At 40.0% G+C, this 20,414-nt stretch overlaps 2 protein-coding genes across 2 annotated transcripts; one reads left to right on the plus strand and one right to left on the minus strand.

Annotated features, from left to right (window-relative positions):
• Positions 1 to 681: 681 nt before the first annotated feature.
• Positions 682 to 2,802, plus strand: LOC139911397 (transcription factor 15). Its single transcript, XM_071898923.2, has 2 exons — positions 682 to 1,209; positions 2,767 to 2,802. Exons 1-2 carry the CDS (start codon positions 682 to 684, stop codon positions 2,800 to 2,802), a joined length of 564 nt encoding a protein of 187 aa, XP_071755024.1.
• A 4,140-nt stretch (positions 2,803 to 6,942) lies between these two features.
• bzw1a (basic leucine zipper and W2 domains 1a) lies at positions 6,943 to 19,879 on the minus strand. Its single transcript, XM_071898921.2, has 12 exons — positions 19,782 to 19,879; positions 18,548 to 18,621; positions 18,222 to 18,398; positions 17,375 to 17,469; positions 17,046 to 17,111; positions 15,898 to 16,033; positions 14,838 to 14,947; positions 13,863 to 14,033; positions 12,437 to 12,583; positions 10,013 to 10,151; positions 9,107 to 9,229; positions 6,943 to 7,795 (listed from the first exon to the last, which is right to left on the minus strand). Exons 2-12 carry the CDS (start codon positions 18,609 to 18,611, stop codon positions 7,764 to 7,766), a joined length of 1,260 nt encoding a protein of 419 aa, XP_071755022.1. The 5' UTR covers positions 18,612 to 18,621; positions 19,782 to 19,879; the 3' UTR covers positions 6,943 to 7,763.
• Positions 19,880 to 20,414: the final 535 nt, after the last annotated feature.

The following is a 20,414-nucleotide window of genomic DNA, read 5'->3' on the forward strand; positions in this document are numbered from 1 at the left end:
AGTAGCCTATTGGCCTTCAGAAATTGTCATCATCCATGACAGGTTGGGTGAAGAATTGATGATGAGATGAAAAGACGCACCAATACAACATATTGACAATTTTAGATATAGCCTAGTGTTTTCATCAGGAAAATATAGAGCTCCTACTGGTTTGGAAAACCCTATGTTGATTTCCAGGACTTTTTCAGGACTTTCCATAACTAAATGCCAGCGCCTCCATGACATAAAATGGTTCGTCCTTCCTAGTTTATCAACATTGTAAACACTTGTCATCTTATGAAATGTTTTGGCATGAAAATAAACAAACAAATATGTTGAATATCGGCACAAAAAAATATTGGCAGCTTCAATCCAGAAATATCATTATTGGCCTTGAGAAACCCATATCGGTCGAACCCCAATATAAACCTGCATCCTCCAGACCACGACAGGTGCCCCCCTCCCCCGCCCCCCCTCCTACAGACTCCACCTGTCTTCCCTTCTCCACGGCGCGGTGTCGACCCAGAAAGGACCCGTCATTCAAGAAATGGCATGCCGACCAGCCGGGGGGCCGGACGGCGCAAGCCCCCTCGGTCACCGGATCGGCGGCAGCTGCTCGGCCCCCGGTGCTATTTTCACCCCAGGATAAAGTGGCGGGCAGCCGCCGCCCGCCCCGCACGGCCCAGTAGCACCAGAGCCAGCATGAAGTCCACAGGGAGCGACAGGAGCGCGCAGCCCGACGGCTTCCCCTCCGACCTGGACGACCTGGACAGCGGCAGCGACAGCTCCGACAAGTCAACGGGCGGCGGCTGCAGCCCCCGCGGCGGGCTGCTGCTGGTGGCGGGCGGGGGCGGCTCCCGGGCCGGGGCGCCGAGGCGGAGGCGGCGGCGGAGCGGCGGAGGAGACGCGCGTCTGCCGGGCGTCAGCAAACAGAGGCAGGCGGCCAACGCGCGGGAGCGGGACCGGACCCACAGCGTCAACACGGCCTTCACGGCGCTCCGCACCCTCATTCCCACCGAGCCCGCCGACAGGAAGCTGTCCAAGATCGAGACGCTGCGCTTGGCGTCCAGCTACATCTCGCACCTGGCCAACGTGCTGCTGCTGGGGGAGAGCTGCCGGGACGGACAGCCGTGCCTCCGCTACCAGGGCATCCTGCACGGCCCCGCCGGCCTCAGCGGCTCCGCCCTGCGGCCCATCTGCACTTTCTGCCTCAGCAACCAGAGGAAACTGGTGAGTCTGCCTCCATACCTGTTACACTGTATGCACAGGCTGGGAAAACACAGCTGACTGACCAAAACAAATCATGGTCCTCTTTACTTCAGGCCTTGGTTGAAAAATAATACCAGACTGGACCTTCTTCTAGATACTGAATGATGAACCTCAGATAACCTACTGATTTTTATCAAAAAATGATATCGATATCTGTTCCAAAATGAGATATAGGCTATACCATTTGGGTATAATGGCATCTATATTCTTACCAAATTAAATCAATTTAACACAAATTATGGATAGTAAGCAACTTCAATCCTTGGTTGACAAAGTTGGTTGATACCGCTCTTGCAGACTGGATATCTTGTACAGATAATTAACTTTATTTAAATGAATATAGAAATTTGGCTGCAAAATGATTCTGATGAAAGAAAGTGACAGACACCACTAAATGAAAACAATCTATGGTACTTTTTAAAGGTTTGAAGGCAACTTCAGTCCATGTCAGTTTACTAACTGAACACAGTTTAGCAGACTGGATCCTCTGTATTCTATAGAGATGTTCAGTGAGGAACTCCAGGTGCATTTTTTATTTAATCCAAAATCCATATGGATAGATATTAACAGACAGATATTAACCTTTTGGACTAAAATAAAAACTGGCATCTACTCTGACAAACTGACGGATTATAACAAGTTAACAGGAGTCTTAAGTCCTCCTGTGACAAAATGTAAACACATTTACAGACTGGATCCGTTCTATTCTGGAGATATTGACTGATTGATTTTATATCAGAGTTAAGGATTTGAACTCTTGAGTGAAGCCAAAATGAAGGGGTTGTTTCCAAAATGAGAAATCCAAAGTTGAACCTCCAAAAACACAATTTAACACAACTGATGGTACTTTTTAAAGGTTTGACAGCATCTAAAGTCCTTAGCTGAGAAAATGACAACGCCTCGGCCGACTGGATCCTCTCTGTTCTTGAGATACTGAATGATATTGATGATTTTCTAAACCTTAATGAATATACAGTATATAGTTTTGGATTAGTAGTGTTTATGTGATGGGGTCTGTGGGTAATAAACACTGTTTGCCTGGCTGGAGGCCTTGCAGATATAAATAGACAGCAGAAATTGGCACAAGTGCAAGAATATTATGTCACAATATACCTTAAAACGCTTGAAATTGTATTTTTGCAAACACAACAGCCATATTTAAGAAATTACAGCTGCAATACAGTCGACTAATGGCATTTTTTCTAGTCCTAAAATGGCAGAATTTTTCACTTGTTTTAAGAAAAAAAAAAGATTTTAAGACTGAAAATGAGAATAAATGACTTGGTAAGAAAATAAATGAATAAAGACGTAAAGACATAAATAAATACTTAATAAATAAAATATAAACAAGATTGTGAGACTGAAAATGAGACTAAGTGACTTGGTAAGATCGATATTTTTTGCATGTTAAAGAATATTCTCATTATTTTTTATTACAGTGCTGTTTGCTGACATGTCACGGTGCCTTCACAGGACTTCTCTGTGTGGTAAAAACCTGCCGTGTGTTTTCCTTCGCAGCTCAGAGACGGAGGGAAACACTCGGCCGCCGTTTGAGACGAGGAGTCCGTCCGTAATGTTTACATGTGACGACCGCAGGACTTTGTATATATTTTTGCAACGGGACGGGAAAAAAAAAAAAGAATCAACACTGAAATGCACTTTCTGTTCACGTTCGTGTGCGTCTGATCCTCTATGTTTTGGTTGAGCTGTAACCTGAGCCGATGTGTAAAGTTGCACCTGACGGGGGCTATTTTGGTAGCACGAATAGTACCACCCCCCCCCTCCCCCCCAACCACCACCCCCCACCCAACCCCCCTAAAACTCAAGTCCAACTCCTAAAAAAAAAAAGCCTTGTCGCCTTAGGTCACATGATAGTAACTGAAGACCGGCTTCTGCAGCGGTTGCTGTCAGTTCAGTTCAGTTCTGCTGCGTTCAAGTGCTGTCGGATTTTTCTAAATTACGCAAGTGGGCGTCAATTCCCTAAACCTTAAAGGTGCACCAGTAATCTCTTCCCCCTATCGGTGACCAGAAGAAAGTGCAACAACACTGATGGAACTTCTCTCCTCCCACACGAGTCTCCCCCCTTGAGCTACGGTGGCCTGTAACTGACACAAACAACAAAATAAAACATTTTAATAACGTAGAGCAGTAAGCTAGCTAATCGGAGCAGAGATCCAACGAAAACGTGTAGCGAAGAGCCGATATATCACCATGCTGAATACTGGAATAATAAAACTGCTTTGGCGTTTGCTGTTTTGGCTTCGAAACTCCAGTTTTAACACTTTTTTGGTCGCTGCATAATTCCGTTTGTGTTATTTCATAGTTTTGATGTCTTTACTATTATTCTAAAATGTGGAAAATAGTAAAAATAATCTTACTTATTGCCCCTTTAAAGTACGGTCGGGTCCCTGCTTCCAGTATCGTTTGCTCTCCACCTCCTAAACGTCCCGTCTCAGTACATCTGGTGTCAGAAAATTCCAACTTTCCCAGTCTCATGAACCATTTGGGATCCTTCATGAGCAAATCAGTTCGTAACGACGATATTTCCGACAGCATTAAGTCTCAGTCGCTCGACTCATCTGACGGCAAATTTCACGGTCAGGGTCAAATCCGCTTTGCAGTCAGTTTCAACATAGAAAGTGAATTTGAATTTCAATCATTACGCAAATAATCATGCCTGAATAAAGTACAGCAGCTGTAAAGTACATTTAAATTAGATGCTATTTTCTGGCTAATTATACTGAGGTCAGCCATTGTGAACTTGACCATTTTTAAGGCTAACGAAAATATTAAAATCTAATCTCAGCACAAAAACTCATCAACAGCTGTAACTGTCAATATCTGTAGCTGTAGATAACGGTTTAAAAATCAGGTTGAAAACATGTTTAGTCATTTTCTTTACGAATATCCTTTAACACCATTTCCTACATTAATGAGCTCTGAAAGGCATCGAGTAGTTGTTTAAGATTACAACTTTTATTTTGAAAAATTCAGACAGGAAGTTAAAAGATTCTGCTGTTTGCTTGATGCGTCCTTGGTGGTCATGGGAAATCCAGGCATGCAAATAACTGATAATTAGGTTTTTTAATTTAAAGTATTTAAAGAGGTTAGATTGAACTGGATCTGACTCCAGCTGGGTTTAGAGAAACGGTTTGGTCGTCATGACAGCGACATCAGTGACTGTGAGGCAGCTTGGAAAAGGCGAACAACACAGAATATGTAATCTGCTTTATTACTTTGACCCCCTCCCCCTTTTTTTTTTTTTTTTTTTTAATGTAGGCCCATCAGGAGAGGAAACTGACATGTTTATAGACGGTGTAACATGTATGACTCCTTGCACAAAATAACAAATATTGTATAATGTGACTAAATGTGAGTAGTTTTGCTTTCTAGGAGTCTTCCGGGTTTAGAATAGAAAAGTTTAAGTACGATCTGTAAAAATACTTTGACTTGCGAAGACAACATGTAAAAAAATGTCTGTTTAACAAATCATTTAATCTTACATTCAGGCTTAAAATCCTAAGGGGGAAAAATGCAAATGCAGTGAGATCATTTCACTTGTTTCTTCAACTGTTTTCAGAAAAGTAAGATTTGGTTTTGAAGTCTGAATCCAAGATGAAATGTCATGTTCAGATGGTTATTTTCGCAGTGTGATCAAATGTTTACTTTTGCATTGTTGCACAAACCTTTTATTAATTCAAAAACACAAAACGGCGACTGCGTGTGTGTGTGTGTGTGTGTGTGTGTGTGCGCACATTAATGTGGGTTGCCTTTGTATGCAGCAGGGAAAGTTTGTCTTATGCAACGATTTGGAAAAATAGAAAAATTGAAGCATTTTACGATCAACTGGATCCCTTAATATTGATTATATAGCGCATATGGATGAGCAATAATTCATTTGTTTTCTCCAGATAAAAAAGATATCACTGGGAAATGTTGCACACTACCTCAAACCTATTTTTTTTTGAAGCCATATAGAATATGAAGGCCTACCTCTAAATCTACTCTAATGTGTAACATTACTGTTTAGATTATGTACTTGAATATCTGACAATTGTGTCCTTTGCACATGGCAAATACTGAGAAGCTGCTTTGAAGATAAATGTATTTTTGTACAATAAAATTCAATAAAATATGAGCGTAATTATCACTGTGTTTCTCCTCCATCATTCAACAGGTTAGAATAGTTTGTGACGTGTTAAAAGTGCTTTACACACCACAGGAGGTGGGGACTCGAGTCACATGACCTGGACTCGAGTCACAGTTTGAACTGCTTGAGACTTGACTTGATGCATGAAGAGAAGACTTGAGACTCGACTTGACTTGGGTTCTGGTGACTTGGGACTTGACTTGACTTGGGTTCTGGTGACTTGGGACTTGACTCTGACTTGTACTTTGATGACTTGAAAAGGTTTCTAAAGTCTTGACTTGAGATCTTGTGTTTGTGTAAATGACTTAGATTGAAAGTGATGAGATTTGTTCCAGCAGACGACTGAATTTAAATTCTGTTTTCTGAATTTGTATGGAATGATTGAATTTATTGAAGTTGAAACTGATTCTAGAAATCAAACTCATGATGCTCTTACCAAGTTTTTATCCTATTAAAACCATATTGCATTGAAAAGTCCTAGATATTTAGTTTTCTTTAAGATATTAAATTGATACTGGACTCGGTCTTTGACTTGGTCAAACCTCTGGCAAAGAAAAACAGTAAGGTAAACAAAAATATAAAAACTGAATTACACAATATCCTATAAAACAAATAATACCAGTACTACCATTACAGATGTGGGAGGAAGGCGCCCTCTAGTGGCGGACACAGGCTCTGACAGAACATAATGAAGCTGATTTATTCCTAGAAGTAGTAACTTACTTATTTCTAGAAGCAGTAACTTATTTATTCTGTGTCTTATTGAACACAGGAGGTGGTAGTGAGTGTGTACAGGGTTTTCTCACTCGGACATCAAATTAAAAGGCTTTCAAGGTCTTGATTGGTGAAACTCAAAGGACTCAGAATCAGCATGACATGAGAGAATTAGAGATCACTGAGACCCAGTTTATTTACTCATGAAATCCTGGTGAAATCCCTATTTTATTTTATTTTTAAACCGTAGAAGTGCAGAATATGAAACCAGTAAGTGTCTGCGGTGCTGTAATCCCAGAAAGACTGCTGTAAAATACGCTGTCGGGTTTTCTGCACAAAGCTCACCAAGACAAATTACTTTGTATTTGGAGAATAAAATTGATTCCGATATAGAAAACAGAAATTTCTCAATATTAATGAATCTCATCATAGCGCCTGATGCTTCCACTCTGAACTCTGCCCTACAAAAGGGAAATAGTAGTGACTAATTTGTGTGTATTAATGGTCAAAGGTCATGCTAGCATTTAGATTTAATGTCAACAAATCCCATGAACATAAATGCTATTAATGATAGTCACTTCTGTACCAGCGATACTTTTGTCAGAGCAGGAGATAAACGCTTTCTTTTAATGTGAATTAAATGTTCATGTTTAACAGAAAGAAAATGCTAAAACTATGTACCAACACTACATGTTTATACCAATAATACTAATTAAAAAAGCAAAGGACACCAATAGAAACTTTACATTTCCGGTATTGTAGTGATGAGTGTGCTGCCATACTTTCACATCTTAGAAATGTAAAAAAAAAAGCCAAAGAACTCCGTAAAATCATTTCAATAATCTTTATTTAATAAAAAAGTCAATTGGTTTATATCAGATTAAAGAAAGTAGAAACCAATAATAATCAATTAGCTGGCGAGGCATCTTAACAGGGGCGTGTCTCGGCGAGGACCGGCCGGAGCCGCCTCGCCTCGTGGTTCAGGTTCACCCAGAACTGGAAAAACCAAGGCGAAGTTAAAGAGGCGAACGGGAGCGAAAACATGAGTAGGGTGAAGGGGAAAAAAAAAAGAGAGAGGAAAAAAAAAAAAAAACCTTTGGCAATATTGCAAGTAATTAACATTTTCGGCTGCCTTTGCGGTCAGACGGCGAGAAGGCGAAATCCAATATGAACTGTTTCCGGGTCAGGATTCGAAGAACTGGCGGCAGCGTTCGTCGCGTTCACGTGGAATGTTTCATATCCAAAAAAAATAAAAAATAAAAAAAAAATACAGAAGGCATGATAACACTAATATCGAAAGATTAAGGGGGGGGAGAAGGGAGGTAAAGATTCGCTTCCGGTACGAGCCGACACCTAAAAACATTACCAACTTGTGAATTTTGATGATTGAGGTTTAAATTCACGAAACCTGCCAATGTTACCAATGGTACGAATAAAAGGAGTCGACTTGTCCGCTGAAGCCCTTTTCTTTCTTTTTTTTAGAGTTCGTTTTTCTTTCAAATTGCGTCTAAATGTTTTGGGGATGAGGGGGGGAAGTGAAGTAACAGGAGGTAGAAGATAAAGAAGAAGAAGAATTCGAAGGGGGAAGAGACATTCTACTGCTCCTGCTGCTACTTGGTTAAAAAAAATGCTCGACCCAGCGACGGACGTTTCAGTCCGCCTCCTCTTCGTCCGATTCTGACTCTGGGGAGAGGAAGAGGGAAAACACTTATTGTAAAAAAATTTCGCTAAAAAACACAGGAAACGTTCAGGAAATCAGAAACAGTACGTGACCGCAGGATTTCATACAGACACAGATTCTAATTTAATGACTTTCAAGGCCTCCGTTTGGTGAAATTTAAGGACTTGAAATTGGTCAAAATTAGACATCAGACGCCTCGTTTTTTTATTTTTACTCCTCATCAACAAAATCAAGTACTTTCAAGGACATCCATTCATTTTCAAAGGCTTTCAAGGCCTTATTTCATTTTTCTCAAATCCACAAATTTTCAAGGCCTGGGGGATAAATCATTAAATTTTGATTTAGGGATGCTGCAACTCATCAGTATCGGCCAATATCCGCTTTAAAAAGCAATATTGGTATCGATCCAATATCATCTTTACTGCTGACTATCTTAAGATAGTCATGTTTACCAGACCTTGGCAGGTGAACAGAACATTTATTTCAGACAGTCAGTCTATATAGACTGGAGACTCTAGTATGGTTAGACTGATCAATTTGCCAATATTGTCCTTTAAAAATGGGATCTGATCCAGTCTGATTCCAGATTGATTGTTGAATTGATCAATACTACCGTGTCTAAGAGAAGCCCTTAACCTGAACTGATTCCAGTGAGACATTTTGAACAGATTCCACACAAGTATGCATCAATAATTTAATATTATTAGTAGTAGTAGTAGTAGTAGTAGTCTGAGTTTCAGTGGAGTTTTCCCATGATGCTCTAAATGCCGATCCGGAGGCTTTTCCACCCTCACAAGAATAAAATTCTGCAGCAAAAACTGAAATTTCAATTTCTTTCAATTGTTTTCCCCATTACATTTGTAAAATTTGAAGTACTAGTGCAGTGCCTGTTCGCCCCGCTGCTGCACAGAGCGCTGTTCGCTTGTTTATTCAAAGTTTATTAATACTGAACGTGTCGAGTGTCCAAATTGCACCAAATCCGACACTGTACTTCCTTGGGTCCCCAACAATACACCCCCCCCCCCCCCACACTCACATACAGACAGACAGAGATTCCTCAAATTAGTAGATAGATAATATTTACATCTAAATATCTGCAACAAAATGCAGGTTATTGGCAGTTTAACTCAAAAATATTGGTATCGGTCTTCAAAAAGCGAGTATTACTCCAACTCTTTTTACTCGCACCCCTCTATATTCACAGTCACAGTCCATACTGATGCACTTAACTCTGCAATATCCCATCTGATTTGAAAACCGTACACAGTGTCCATTTCAAATCACACCAGTGTTGTGTGTGTTTTTATTCTTACCTTCCTCGGCGTTCTTCAGCCACTCGACGAATTTCTTCATCTGCTCGAGGAAAACGCTCTTCCCCTTGGCGAGGTGGGCTTCGGTGTACCACTTCAGAATGGCCTCTTCGCTCAAAACGTCCGCTGTGGCGAGGGAAAGGACAGTGTGTCACGGCGGACTGTGCAGCATGAGCACATTATATTTCATTTTAAAATGTATATACTGTATATTCTCCTCCTTTTAGGTAGCAGCGGTAAACAGGTGGTTGGGGGGAAGTTGGCTCGTGGCTCTTGTTATTTTTGTGCCCTTTGAAAACCCGTTTTAAGGGTGGCACACTTTTGCTAAAAGTTCAAATATTGTAACTTCTGCTACAGCTTCTGCTTCATTTTTAAATTCCCTCTATAGCTTTTGCTTCATTTTTAAATTCCCTCTATAGCTTTTGCTTCATTTTTAAATTCCCTCTATAGCTTCTGCTTCATTTTTAAAATTCCACCTACAGCGTGATACACAAATATTGCCTAAATTGATGATGACATTTTATTTAAAAAAACTAACAAAATGAGGTCTTAACATTTTGAGGATCATCATTTGAAGATTTCAAGCGTTTTGTTTGACATCACGCTTCACATTTCCATGCAGTTCAATGCAATGAAAATCAGTTTGATTATCTAATGTGATTTTACATACATAAACCATATCATAATATATAGATATTGAAAACAATCTGCTTTAAATCTACTTTGGATATAAGCATCTACTAAAATGGCATGTTGCATTATTCACAATTTTTCATGACTGAGGTTTATATTCAAAACAATGTTCTTGCTTTCCCAACAGGAAACCTTAAAATTACATGGGAACATTTGTTGGGTTTTTTTCTTTTAAGCTTGGACTCAGTCACATCGATCATCGGACTCGACGCCCACCTTTGTAGAGGAGAACCACGATCTTCTGGAAGGCCTTCATGAAGTGGATGTTGTCGTAGCAGTACTCCTGGATCTTCAGCAGCAGGCTGAGTTCAGAGAGGCCCTGGGAGGTGAAGGCTTTCAGCAGAGGGCTGTATTGCTGCGGACGGACAGAGAAACAAAGCGGCCGAGGCATAAGACAAACCGGCTTCTTTTTCCAGGAAGTGGGAAACAGGAACAGATCCAGCTACGCCTCGGAGGGCGAACGATGTTGGAAGATGCAACTGCAAGAATGTTTTTAAAACCTTACAAGTGACATTAGAGGCGACCAAACACTTTGTTCTTTTAAAAGTAGACTTAAAACATTTCTTTTTACTGCTGCCTTTAACTTTTAACTAAATGCACTGATGGTGGGTTTTTAGAGTAAATGTCTGCTGCCGTTGTACTTGAATCTATATGCACTTTAAATTGTCTATGTCCTCTCCATGTGTGTATGTTCTTATTTTATCATACATGTATTGCTCTTACTTTGGCTTTGTGAAGCACACTGTGTTGCTTTTTGTATGAAATGCGCTATACAAATAAAATTTGATTTCAAACTGAATAGAAGACGACCGCTGAATTTGACAGTATTCAAGGACTTGTGTGGCTTTAAATTTAGGTCATCAAATTCAAGACATTGAAGATTTTGCAGACACCCTGAATTTTTGCCAAATCCTTTGGGAACACTTTTCCCTGTGGACTAAAAAAGAAGCGAGATCCATCTTTAATTGCTACATCTAGAGTCAAAGTTGCCAAGTTGGCAACAGTTGCTGTTTTTAGCCTAGCAACCCGCACAACCAATGAGGAAACATCTGCTGCCGTTTCTTCTGCCCATATATGTTATTAATGCACCCTCTGCTGGTCGGATGGTCACACTGCAGCAAAAGCAAAATGATTCCAAGTGACATTTTCCAGTTCCTCATTTTTCACTTGTTGATCTTTCTCTACGACAGGGCTTTTCCTGCTGGGGGGAAATTTAAGTTGCCTACCAAAGCATTTTCTGCTGGCACCACAGCAGCTGTCAGGGTGATATTGTCGTCTTTTTCTAACCCAAATCAAGTTATACAACAACTACGTAACCATTTGATAACGTAGTACGAACTCCACCTCAACAGGCTGAGACCTGACAGGCGCTGACAGGTCTGCATCACCACACACAGATCAATAACAGCCATGTAAATGTCAGGGTGAATTCAAATCCTCTTTTTCCCCAGCTCTGTACATATTGGCTTGTAAAATTATACTCCAACTCAACGATGTTATCACAGGAAGCAATACATCAGAACAAAAACAGAAGAAATAATTAATCTGTAACTAATGGATGTCACACAATCACAAATTTGTACCGAAGCCTCTCAGTGTCACCACACTGCTGCTGATTCACATAATTTGTTGGCTGAATAGTGGCAACAAAATACCATCTGGCAATTCTGTTGACAGATGCTGAAATTGCAACATGACGTGCACGATCATTTTAAAAAGGGAGAGTGGCAAGTCTGAAGCGTACATTTCATTCTGATGATTTAACAAACAGTTGAGCTTTTACAGAAGTATATTTTAGGAATACATGAAGAGTTTAAATCCAAAACACAATAAATCAATGTGTTACATGATGCTAGTTGCTTTACACACAAAAAAAATAATAGATTGCTACATTCTTCCAAATATTTTTCGCCACCTTGAAGCATTTTGTCGGTTAATGGCTCAAGGCAGCAGATAACTTCAGTACAGAATAAAGAGTTTATACCAGGAATCATTTCTACAGCTGCAACGATTAATCGATTAGTTGTCAACTATTAAATTAATCGCCAACTATTTTGATAATCGATTAATCGGTTTGAGTAATTTTTTTAAGAAAAATAAGTCAAAATTATCTGATTCCAGCTTCTTAAATGTGAATATTTTCTGGTTTCTTTACTCTATGACAGTAAACTGAATATCTTTGGGTTGTGGACAAAACAAGAAACACCGATCAACATTTTTCACCATTTTATAGACCAAACAACTAATCGATTAATCGAGAAAATAATCAACAGATTAATCGACAATGAAAATAATCGTTAGTTGTAGCCCTAATCATTTCCATCAAATAGTGGGCATCTCAATCTGGGACAGAAGTTGTCATTTCCCAGCAAAACCTCTTCATACTATACAAGATAGACATTTCATATAAAATACACATTTCTGGGCTTAAGGGAGGTTTGTGCATTATATGCCTCTTAAAATCCTTGCTTCATTGTGTTTTGGAAAAGTTATCTAGAAATACCCAAACTGTACCGTTATGATAGAGATGACATTGCTTCAAATAAACGATAAATGATGTGATACTTTGCTAATAGGGAAATTGAAGCACGATAATTGAATGAGTGAAATGAATTTTTGTCCAGCGCCACTGTCACGTACCTTCAAGTGTTTGATGGCTTGTTCGGTCACCAACTCTTCTTTCTTGTTCCACTCCACTGAGCTCATCACGCTGGTCCAGATGATGCCGATCATGGTCTGCTCAGAGATGTTGGATTTCTTCATCTCCTCCCTGGTGTAGGCGATAATCTGAATCAGGGAGACAACACCGGTGTGTTTCGGGCTAAACGTCTCACTGTGCGTTCACGCTGTGAGCAAACAACTCACCAAAAGTCCATTCGGTTCCCGTAACGTTGAGCAACCAGGGAAACTTGGCCGATCAACAAACTCTGAAGTTGCCCATGGCTGAACTTTCAACAGCCAGTAAGATTTGCACGCTTACTCGTTTCATTTTGCAAGTGCAAGTTGATCCCAGACAGTCAAACCTTCCCAGATCTCTACAACTTTTATTTGAAAGATGACAGGAATAAACGTCTAAAAAAGAAAACGATGCTTGGAGAACGGTTGCATCCATCATTGCGGTCGATGGTAAGCTCCGAAGTCATTTATTTGACTTTTTCCTGGTTATTTTCAATTAATGCTACCCAAGCAGCACTTGCTAACTAGTTAACTCATTTTAAAGTAGGATTTACAACATGAAACACGAAGGCTAACGCAGTGAGAAATACATGATTTGCCTGTTCAAAACGATATAGATGCAATCGGAGACTCTGGCTCCGCCCACAATCAGTCAAAATAGAGCAGCACATCAGCCAAGTTGCTTGCAGTGTGAAGGTACAGTTAGTCTTCACTGGTATCCAATCAGAGATGAATAGACCAAACTCAAACCTATGTTTAGGCTCAGTCTGGTGCTTCACATATTTAGCAACCTTAAATGGTTGGATGGTAAATCATTTTACCTTCCAGATGACTGACTGAAATTGACAATGTGCATGGCCAAAAAAAAATCTTAATTACTGACCTCCCCTGGCAATACTAATGCTGTCTGGAGAGGGATTTTCACAGCGCTTCCTCAAATTTCCAATGGCAGCGATGCTCAGTTTCACTTCCACATCCTTCCCTGTTTTCTTTGGATTCTTGTGATAAAAATACTATTTCTTAACATCAGAATTGGACTACTTTGTGTTTTAAAAGGGGAAGATAAATGGCTAAATTACCATTTTATTTCCCATTTTCTCTAGCAGTGTTGGTAGTGTTGTGGCTGTGCTGCTGTAGCTGTATTGCTGAACGACACCAGACGAAACGCAACAAAACAAACTTTCAACGATTGTAATTTAATTAGTATAACCTACGTGAGGTTTCGATATAAGCTGATCTTGGGCTTTTTACCTCACCGGCACATGTACATTTCTTTCCCTTTCTTTCTTTGGTAAATCTCCTAATGTGTTTTTTTTGTTATGTGCAAATAAACTAAACCAAACCCAGAGGAAGACGGGAGGTTTTAAAAACTAGACCCCACAGTACTGACCTCTTTCTGCGGGTCGCCGCGGGACATCAGCTCCTGGAGCTCCTTCTGCAGCTCCTTGCGGGCGCCGATGGATTGCTGGTTCCGGGCGAAGTCCGACAGCTCCTTCAGCCCCGCGTCGGTGAAGTACTTAGAAAAATGCTCGCAGCTCCGTTTGTTGGCAGGAAAGAGTTCCTGCGGCACAGCAACCATACATTTAGGTTAGTGTTAATTTGCATACAAAAGCAGACGCTTGAAGAAAACTTGGTATTCACTACACTTTCCAGTATTCACTTCGTGTTTTTCCGGGAACTAGGGCACTGAGCTGCTGGTCATTTTGTAATCTCACTTCTGTTTTAGATCAGAAGTGAGATTACAGCTGCTTTGTTTACGGTGTTCGCTACTAGCTCATGAGAAAACACGCTACTTGTTCGCTTGCTAAAAAGAATTTAAATCAATTCACTTCATAGCGGCACCATCCACTCCAAAGGACAGTACAAAGTAATTGAAAATGTCCCCGTAGATTACTTAAGAACACTTTCATACCATCCACCCAGTAGTAGATGGATGCGGTACAGTTATGCCATCTGATCGGCAGTTTAGATGATGTTATTGGATGATATTTCATTCATTGTTTCCATATTGACAAGCAAGCAGACAAGCTAGCCAGCGTTTAACCGGAATGACGATTACAATCGTTTTCGTACCAGAAGATAGCAAAGTGGGCGGAGCAGCATAAGGTGAATAAAAATGTGTTAATTTATAAGGTATTGGCAGTGTGGGAAACCAACTTTTTTCTACCTTACCAACTTCACACGTCCCTTTCAAGATTTTAACCAGACAACTAGATTTTTACAACAGGACCTCCAGATGATGGTTGATTACCTGACCAAGTGGCTGCTGGAGCAGACAAACTCACCAGCCAGAGCTAAATTTACCAGTATTTCGCTGGTGGCATTTTCCCACCATGGAATAATAACAAGCAGTTAGGTCATTTACCATCAGCCTGTTGTCCATGCCGACTTTGCGGAGACTGGCAGCAACAGAGTTGATGTCCTTCTCGTTGATCCAGGACTTGAACAGCTTGACAGCGAAGGCTGCAGAGACTCCTGGACCGAGAAAATAAAACCAGTTCAGTCTCCGTCCAGCACAGTCGATTACACAGACCAATATAAAACATGTCCATCCAATGGCAAAAGAATATGGAAGTTTCATTCCAAAATTAACAAACTGATTGCTGGCATTTAAGTAAAAGTCAATTAAGAATAGCTCTCAAGTTATTAACCATGGTAAAATGATTACATACACAAGTAACATTAGAGAATACAAGCAAATTAAATATTGTGTTAACACATTGCAACATTGTAGTGCTTTTAAGATTAGATAAACCATTTGGGAAAATTAACAACGCTGATAAAATGATTGCCTGCATGAAAGTAGAACTCATTACGGAAACACGTTTGAGCCATTTCACAAAATGGCAACAACTGAGGATGAATCATTTAAAAAGAAAATTTAAAAATTCTACATTTCATGCAACATGGAGTATAGAGCATCTCAGAAGGAAACTCCCATAAAACCCTGATTTAACGTTTTTGGAATTACTTAAGGAAAAGGCTACGGTTAAGTGTCTTTCTGCAGAGGCTACACTCGTTTAGGGCTGAACGATTTTGAAAAAATATCTAATTGCGATTATTTTGACCGATATTGCAATTGCGATATGATTTGCGATATTAGAGGGAATGATCATTTTTACATCATTATTCTCATTTTCATTGAAAAACGTATTAAAATGATTATGGTGTGATTTTTGCGGGGATCTGTACCAAACAAAGATGTTTTCTTAAGTCTGTAGAATATGATGTGTAGGCCGGGACATCTCTGCAGCACGACAATATTTCATTTAAAATGGTATTTTGACGCACATTTCGCCTTTAACAAATATTGCGTCTCCTGCGATTTGAAAATTGCAGTAGTCCATATTGTGATTTCGATAAAATTTCGATTAATTGTTCAGCCCTACACTCGTTTCCCTTCTTTTCTGCGCCAGACCGCTCACCCTCTTTGACGAGGTTCTCGTTGAAAAGGCTGTTCAGGATGGAGGCTGATATGTTGCCGTTGGCCAGCAGGATGCCGGTCAGCATGGCCAGCTTGTTGCGCTCAGACTCAGTGAACCCCTTTAGAAACAGCAGCAACTACAGAGGAGACAAATAAAAAACATAAGGAGACAAAAACAATGTCACCGGTAAACTAAACTAGATTTTTTGTGTACATGCTACAGAAGTTTGTTAAAGGGATAGCCATGTTTGGAGCCATGCGTTTTTAATAGCAACGGATAATCTGTGCTGACAAAAAAAGCTTTTTGCTGGTGAATGCTTTAGCTCAAACTAGACTGAGCTAGTAGAACGCGTTTTGTGTAAAAAGTTTGGAATTTATCAAGCCTGGCCGCTGAGCAGCCGGCGCTCGCTCTCTCTCTCTCTCTAGTGTAGAGTGAAGCTCGCTCGCCCAGCAGCTCTCTGAACTGTGTCACTAAAGAAAATACAACACCCAAAAGCTCCACTTTATTACAGTTGTTGAATGTTAGGAACGCCCAGATCTTGGTGAATGATAAACATAGAATTCAAGAGTGCTATAATTAATATTTTTAACTGGGTTGGCCGTCCCTTTAAATCAAAGATTCACCAGCTACTTTCACCATTTTACCAGGCAGCTCAGCTTTTAGAACAGGACTCCAGATGACAGTTGGTTACATTGGCAAAATGCCCACAACGTTTACAACCCTGCGGCTGTGGTGAGGGTGTGGCTGTACTTGTCGAACAATTGTGGTATAAAATGTCTTGTATAGATTCATTTCAGTCATCCAGGAAGTAAGTATGCAAAAAAATAAACAAAATCCACTGGGTTCATCTGAGTTGAAGACATTTCGCCACTCACTTTCTGCACCACAATATACTGCGACAACACCGTTAAACATCTGTTGAGTCACGGTATATCTGTCAATAAGATAATAGCCGTGCAACATCTACTGGAATAATTTAATCGCACATTTTCTGATCGAAACACCCCGTTAAGAGACATGCCAGGCCCGTACAACAACCCGTCAACACATATTTTAAGAGGTTGCCAACTTCTGCAGTGTTCAACACAAGTCCCATCATGTGAATCTGGTTCTGGTTCCCTGTTAAAAACACACAGACAAACTCTCACCTTCTTGATCTCCTCTTCGAAACCTTTCTCCAGGTACTTGTAACGCCTGATCAGCTTGTTAAAAACCTGGTGGGGAAAAAAATAAACGTGAGTGGAGATTAGGGTTCGACTGATATGGCTTTGTGAAGGCCAGTACCTATTGTTTTGAATTGAAACTATTCAAAGTTGACCGTTTTCATTCCAAAAAAAATTACAAGTATTCAGTTCCCTCAGAGTTTTATTCTTGGCAGGGTGGGAAAGCCTCTGAAACGAATTAACTAGCTAACCGACTAAACAAAAATGACTAACCAATTAAATGTGAAAACAGAGTAGCTGGGCGTGTTTTCTACCTGAGCATATGCTTGCATTGTCTCCAGGTCTTCTTGTGCCGTGAAGAGGCAGAACTCGGTGCGGGTCATGTCATCAGACAGAGTCCCGCCTGGGGCTGGAGGGTGAAGGAGAGAGAGAAGAGGGAGAAATTATAAAAACGGCCCTGAATTACCTGCCTGCACTACAGTTTATTCTTCACACTACTACCTTTCATATATATACACAATTCCTGCTTGCATTGCATTTATGTAAACGCATTTGTTTGGCAGTATAAACACTTAAATCAATCTGATCGTTAAGACCAATTCTACATTGTCGGGCTTGACTGATTCATTTTCACATCCAATAACAAGAAACAAGAAAAATCTCCCACCCCTGCAAGTATTTATTTTTGTGGCATTATCATTATAAAAACACCTGTGTATAGACCATAATCTTGTCCAAACTGAAAAACCAGCATATTCTGATACTTGTATGTCTTTTCAAATTGGTGTTCCTTCCAAAAGGTCTAGTATAAGGTAAATCTTTTGTTGTGTATTTTCAACTCTACTTCCATTTGTCTTTTTTCCCTGCCGAGTCCTTTACTTTTGCTGCTGCGATGACCTAATTTCCCCACAGCGATCAATAAAGTTTCATCTCATCTTAAAACACTGCAGCACAAAATGCTACATTTTTAAGACCTCAAAAACTGAATTTAAGCCCTAAAATGCTACATGTAGCTGTATTCAAAACCTTTTAAAAGGACTTGAGTTTAGACCGTGTGATTCAAGACATTTTAAAGACCTTTTCCAGGAACTGCAGACACCCTGTGAATCAGTGAAAAGCACAGAATTGTGGGAATAGCTTGTTGTTTTTAAGACGACTCACCCAGCATGCCGCCGGCCACCAGGATGTCAAAGAGTGTCTCTGCATAGCGGCGGTAGTCAAGCTTGGCGCCAGAGGCATCAAGGAACTTCGCAACCGCTTCCAAATCAGTGCCAGTTTGATTCAAGCCTTGTACGATACTTTCTTGAAACTGAGTAGGGTCAAACCTCTCCTTTTCATCTGTTGGGGGGGGGGGGAGGGCAGACATGTTGGATTCAAAGAAACAGAAAGGATCAGGCAAAACTGGGGACAGATAAAGCCAAAAGTGAGAGTGCATGATTTGGCAAGCAAAGGGGAAATTATGCAAAGTAGAGAAAACAAACACCAACCTCTTTTCCTAGTTTTGAAACGCTGGCCGGTTAGCGTTGGCTTTTGCTGCTTTTGATTATTCATAAAAGACACTCTGGGAAAAGATAAAATCACAGTTAATGTTTAGTAAAATGATGTTCCACCAAATACAAGCTGCAAGTTAATACATGATCCTGAGCAGCCTACAGCATTTCCTCAAACTATGTTTCATAACAGCAGTGCTGGGGTGTGATTTTGGTTGCATTCCAGTTTTGGAACCAGCTAAAAAAAAAAAAAAACGATCTTAGATGATTCAAGATTTATGACAAAAGTGCTAAACAACTCTGGCTTAACGTTAGCACTGTAACTTTGCTTCCTTGTAATTAGAAGTGTTTTTCTCCGCTTGTTATGAGATATGTCGGGATGTAATTGGAGGATATCCTATTTATAAACGCTATAGAGTTTAGTCAGCTTTATAGGCGGACACAAGTCACTTCAGTACAATCACAGTGAATATCTTACTAAGTATTGAACTAAGATTGATGTAAGGACTTTTCAAAACTGCACAAATTCATGTTTTACTAAAAAAAATATTATATTTTTGTTTTCATCAGTGTTAGTTTGTCTTATAATGATAACCGACTGGATCTTTGGTACCCACCTTTGTATTTACCACAACATCACTGAACATAGCCCGGGGCGTTTAATTTCGCACTTAACTTTACAGCGGAGGTACTATTACTACTTCAACTTTTCTCCCGGTGGTGAACAGTTACTCCCGTGTAAATAACAGTAAATCCAGGCCTCGATGGTAACACATTTCCAAAATCCTGAGACAACTGGCTAACCTGAAGTTAGCACCGGGCCCAACCATGCGCCAAGCAAAAGCCAGTTAGCCGGGCCCGCTAGCTAGCTAACGGAGTAGTCCGTCGTTTAGTAAAATAATATGACCATTTACAGATCAAAACCAACGGGATATTTTCATCTGTCTTACAAGGCAACATGTTGTCAGAATGTCAACTTGGCTGGCCTTAAATTCAACAATATAGTACAAGTTTGTGAGTTGTGATGTGGCTAACGTTAGCTAGCCAGATTGGGAAAAGCCATTGCTTTCTCATCATGAAAATTTGCCCTACAGCGGCGCCCATGATGGCAACATTTACGGGCAAAAACGTAATTTTCCCTCTATAAATCGACATATGGGTGAAGTCACACGTCTGTAAACGAAAGATGGTTTAAGAGACAACAGATTGAGTGGAAAGCACAGGTACTTACCGAAATTAATGCAGATAAAAAACGGTTGGTAACCAGGGAAATCAGACGAAGTATCAGCTCTCTCCACGACCCAAACAAAAAGACCTTCCCGTCAAGACTGGCGGCGGTTCCGCCCACTGCGCATGCGTGCTTTAATGTGGCGTTCCGTCAGAAAAAAAAAAAGAAAACATCTACTTTTTTTTAAAGGGGACTGGGCAGTCCTACAGTATTTTATATAAATCAACTTAATTTTAATCGTTTATTATTTAACTTTATGAGTCGATTACTTTGTTAAATCATTCTAATGATATATCATATATAATACATTTTACTCTATTAATATATAATCAAAGAAATTATGTATTTAATACTTTTTTATTTTATGTTAAAAAAAAGTTAAAAAAGACAAAATACAATTATAACATTTATTAATTGTAATTTAATAATAACGTTAAACTGTTCATGTGCTGCTGTTGTGAATCCAGTCTAGTTTGTATTTTTTTGTTAGCTTGTCATGATGTTAGCCATGCAAGAGCGTGTGGAGCATGTTGTTTCTGTCTCTGCTGTCCCTGCTGTAAAACAGTAAGAAATTATAAATTACTTGGAATACTTGGAAATACTAAGTTTAAATTCAAATTAATTTGCCAAGTGTCT

This window comes from Centroberyx gerrardi, chromosome 21 (assembly GCF_048128805.1).
Source record: "Centroberyx gerrardi isolate f3 chromosome 21, fCenGer3.hap1.cur.20231027, whole genome shotgun sequence".
Lineage (NCBI taxonomy): Eukaryota > Metazoa > Chordata > Actinopteri > Beryciformes > Berycidae > Centroberyx > Centroberyx gerrardi.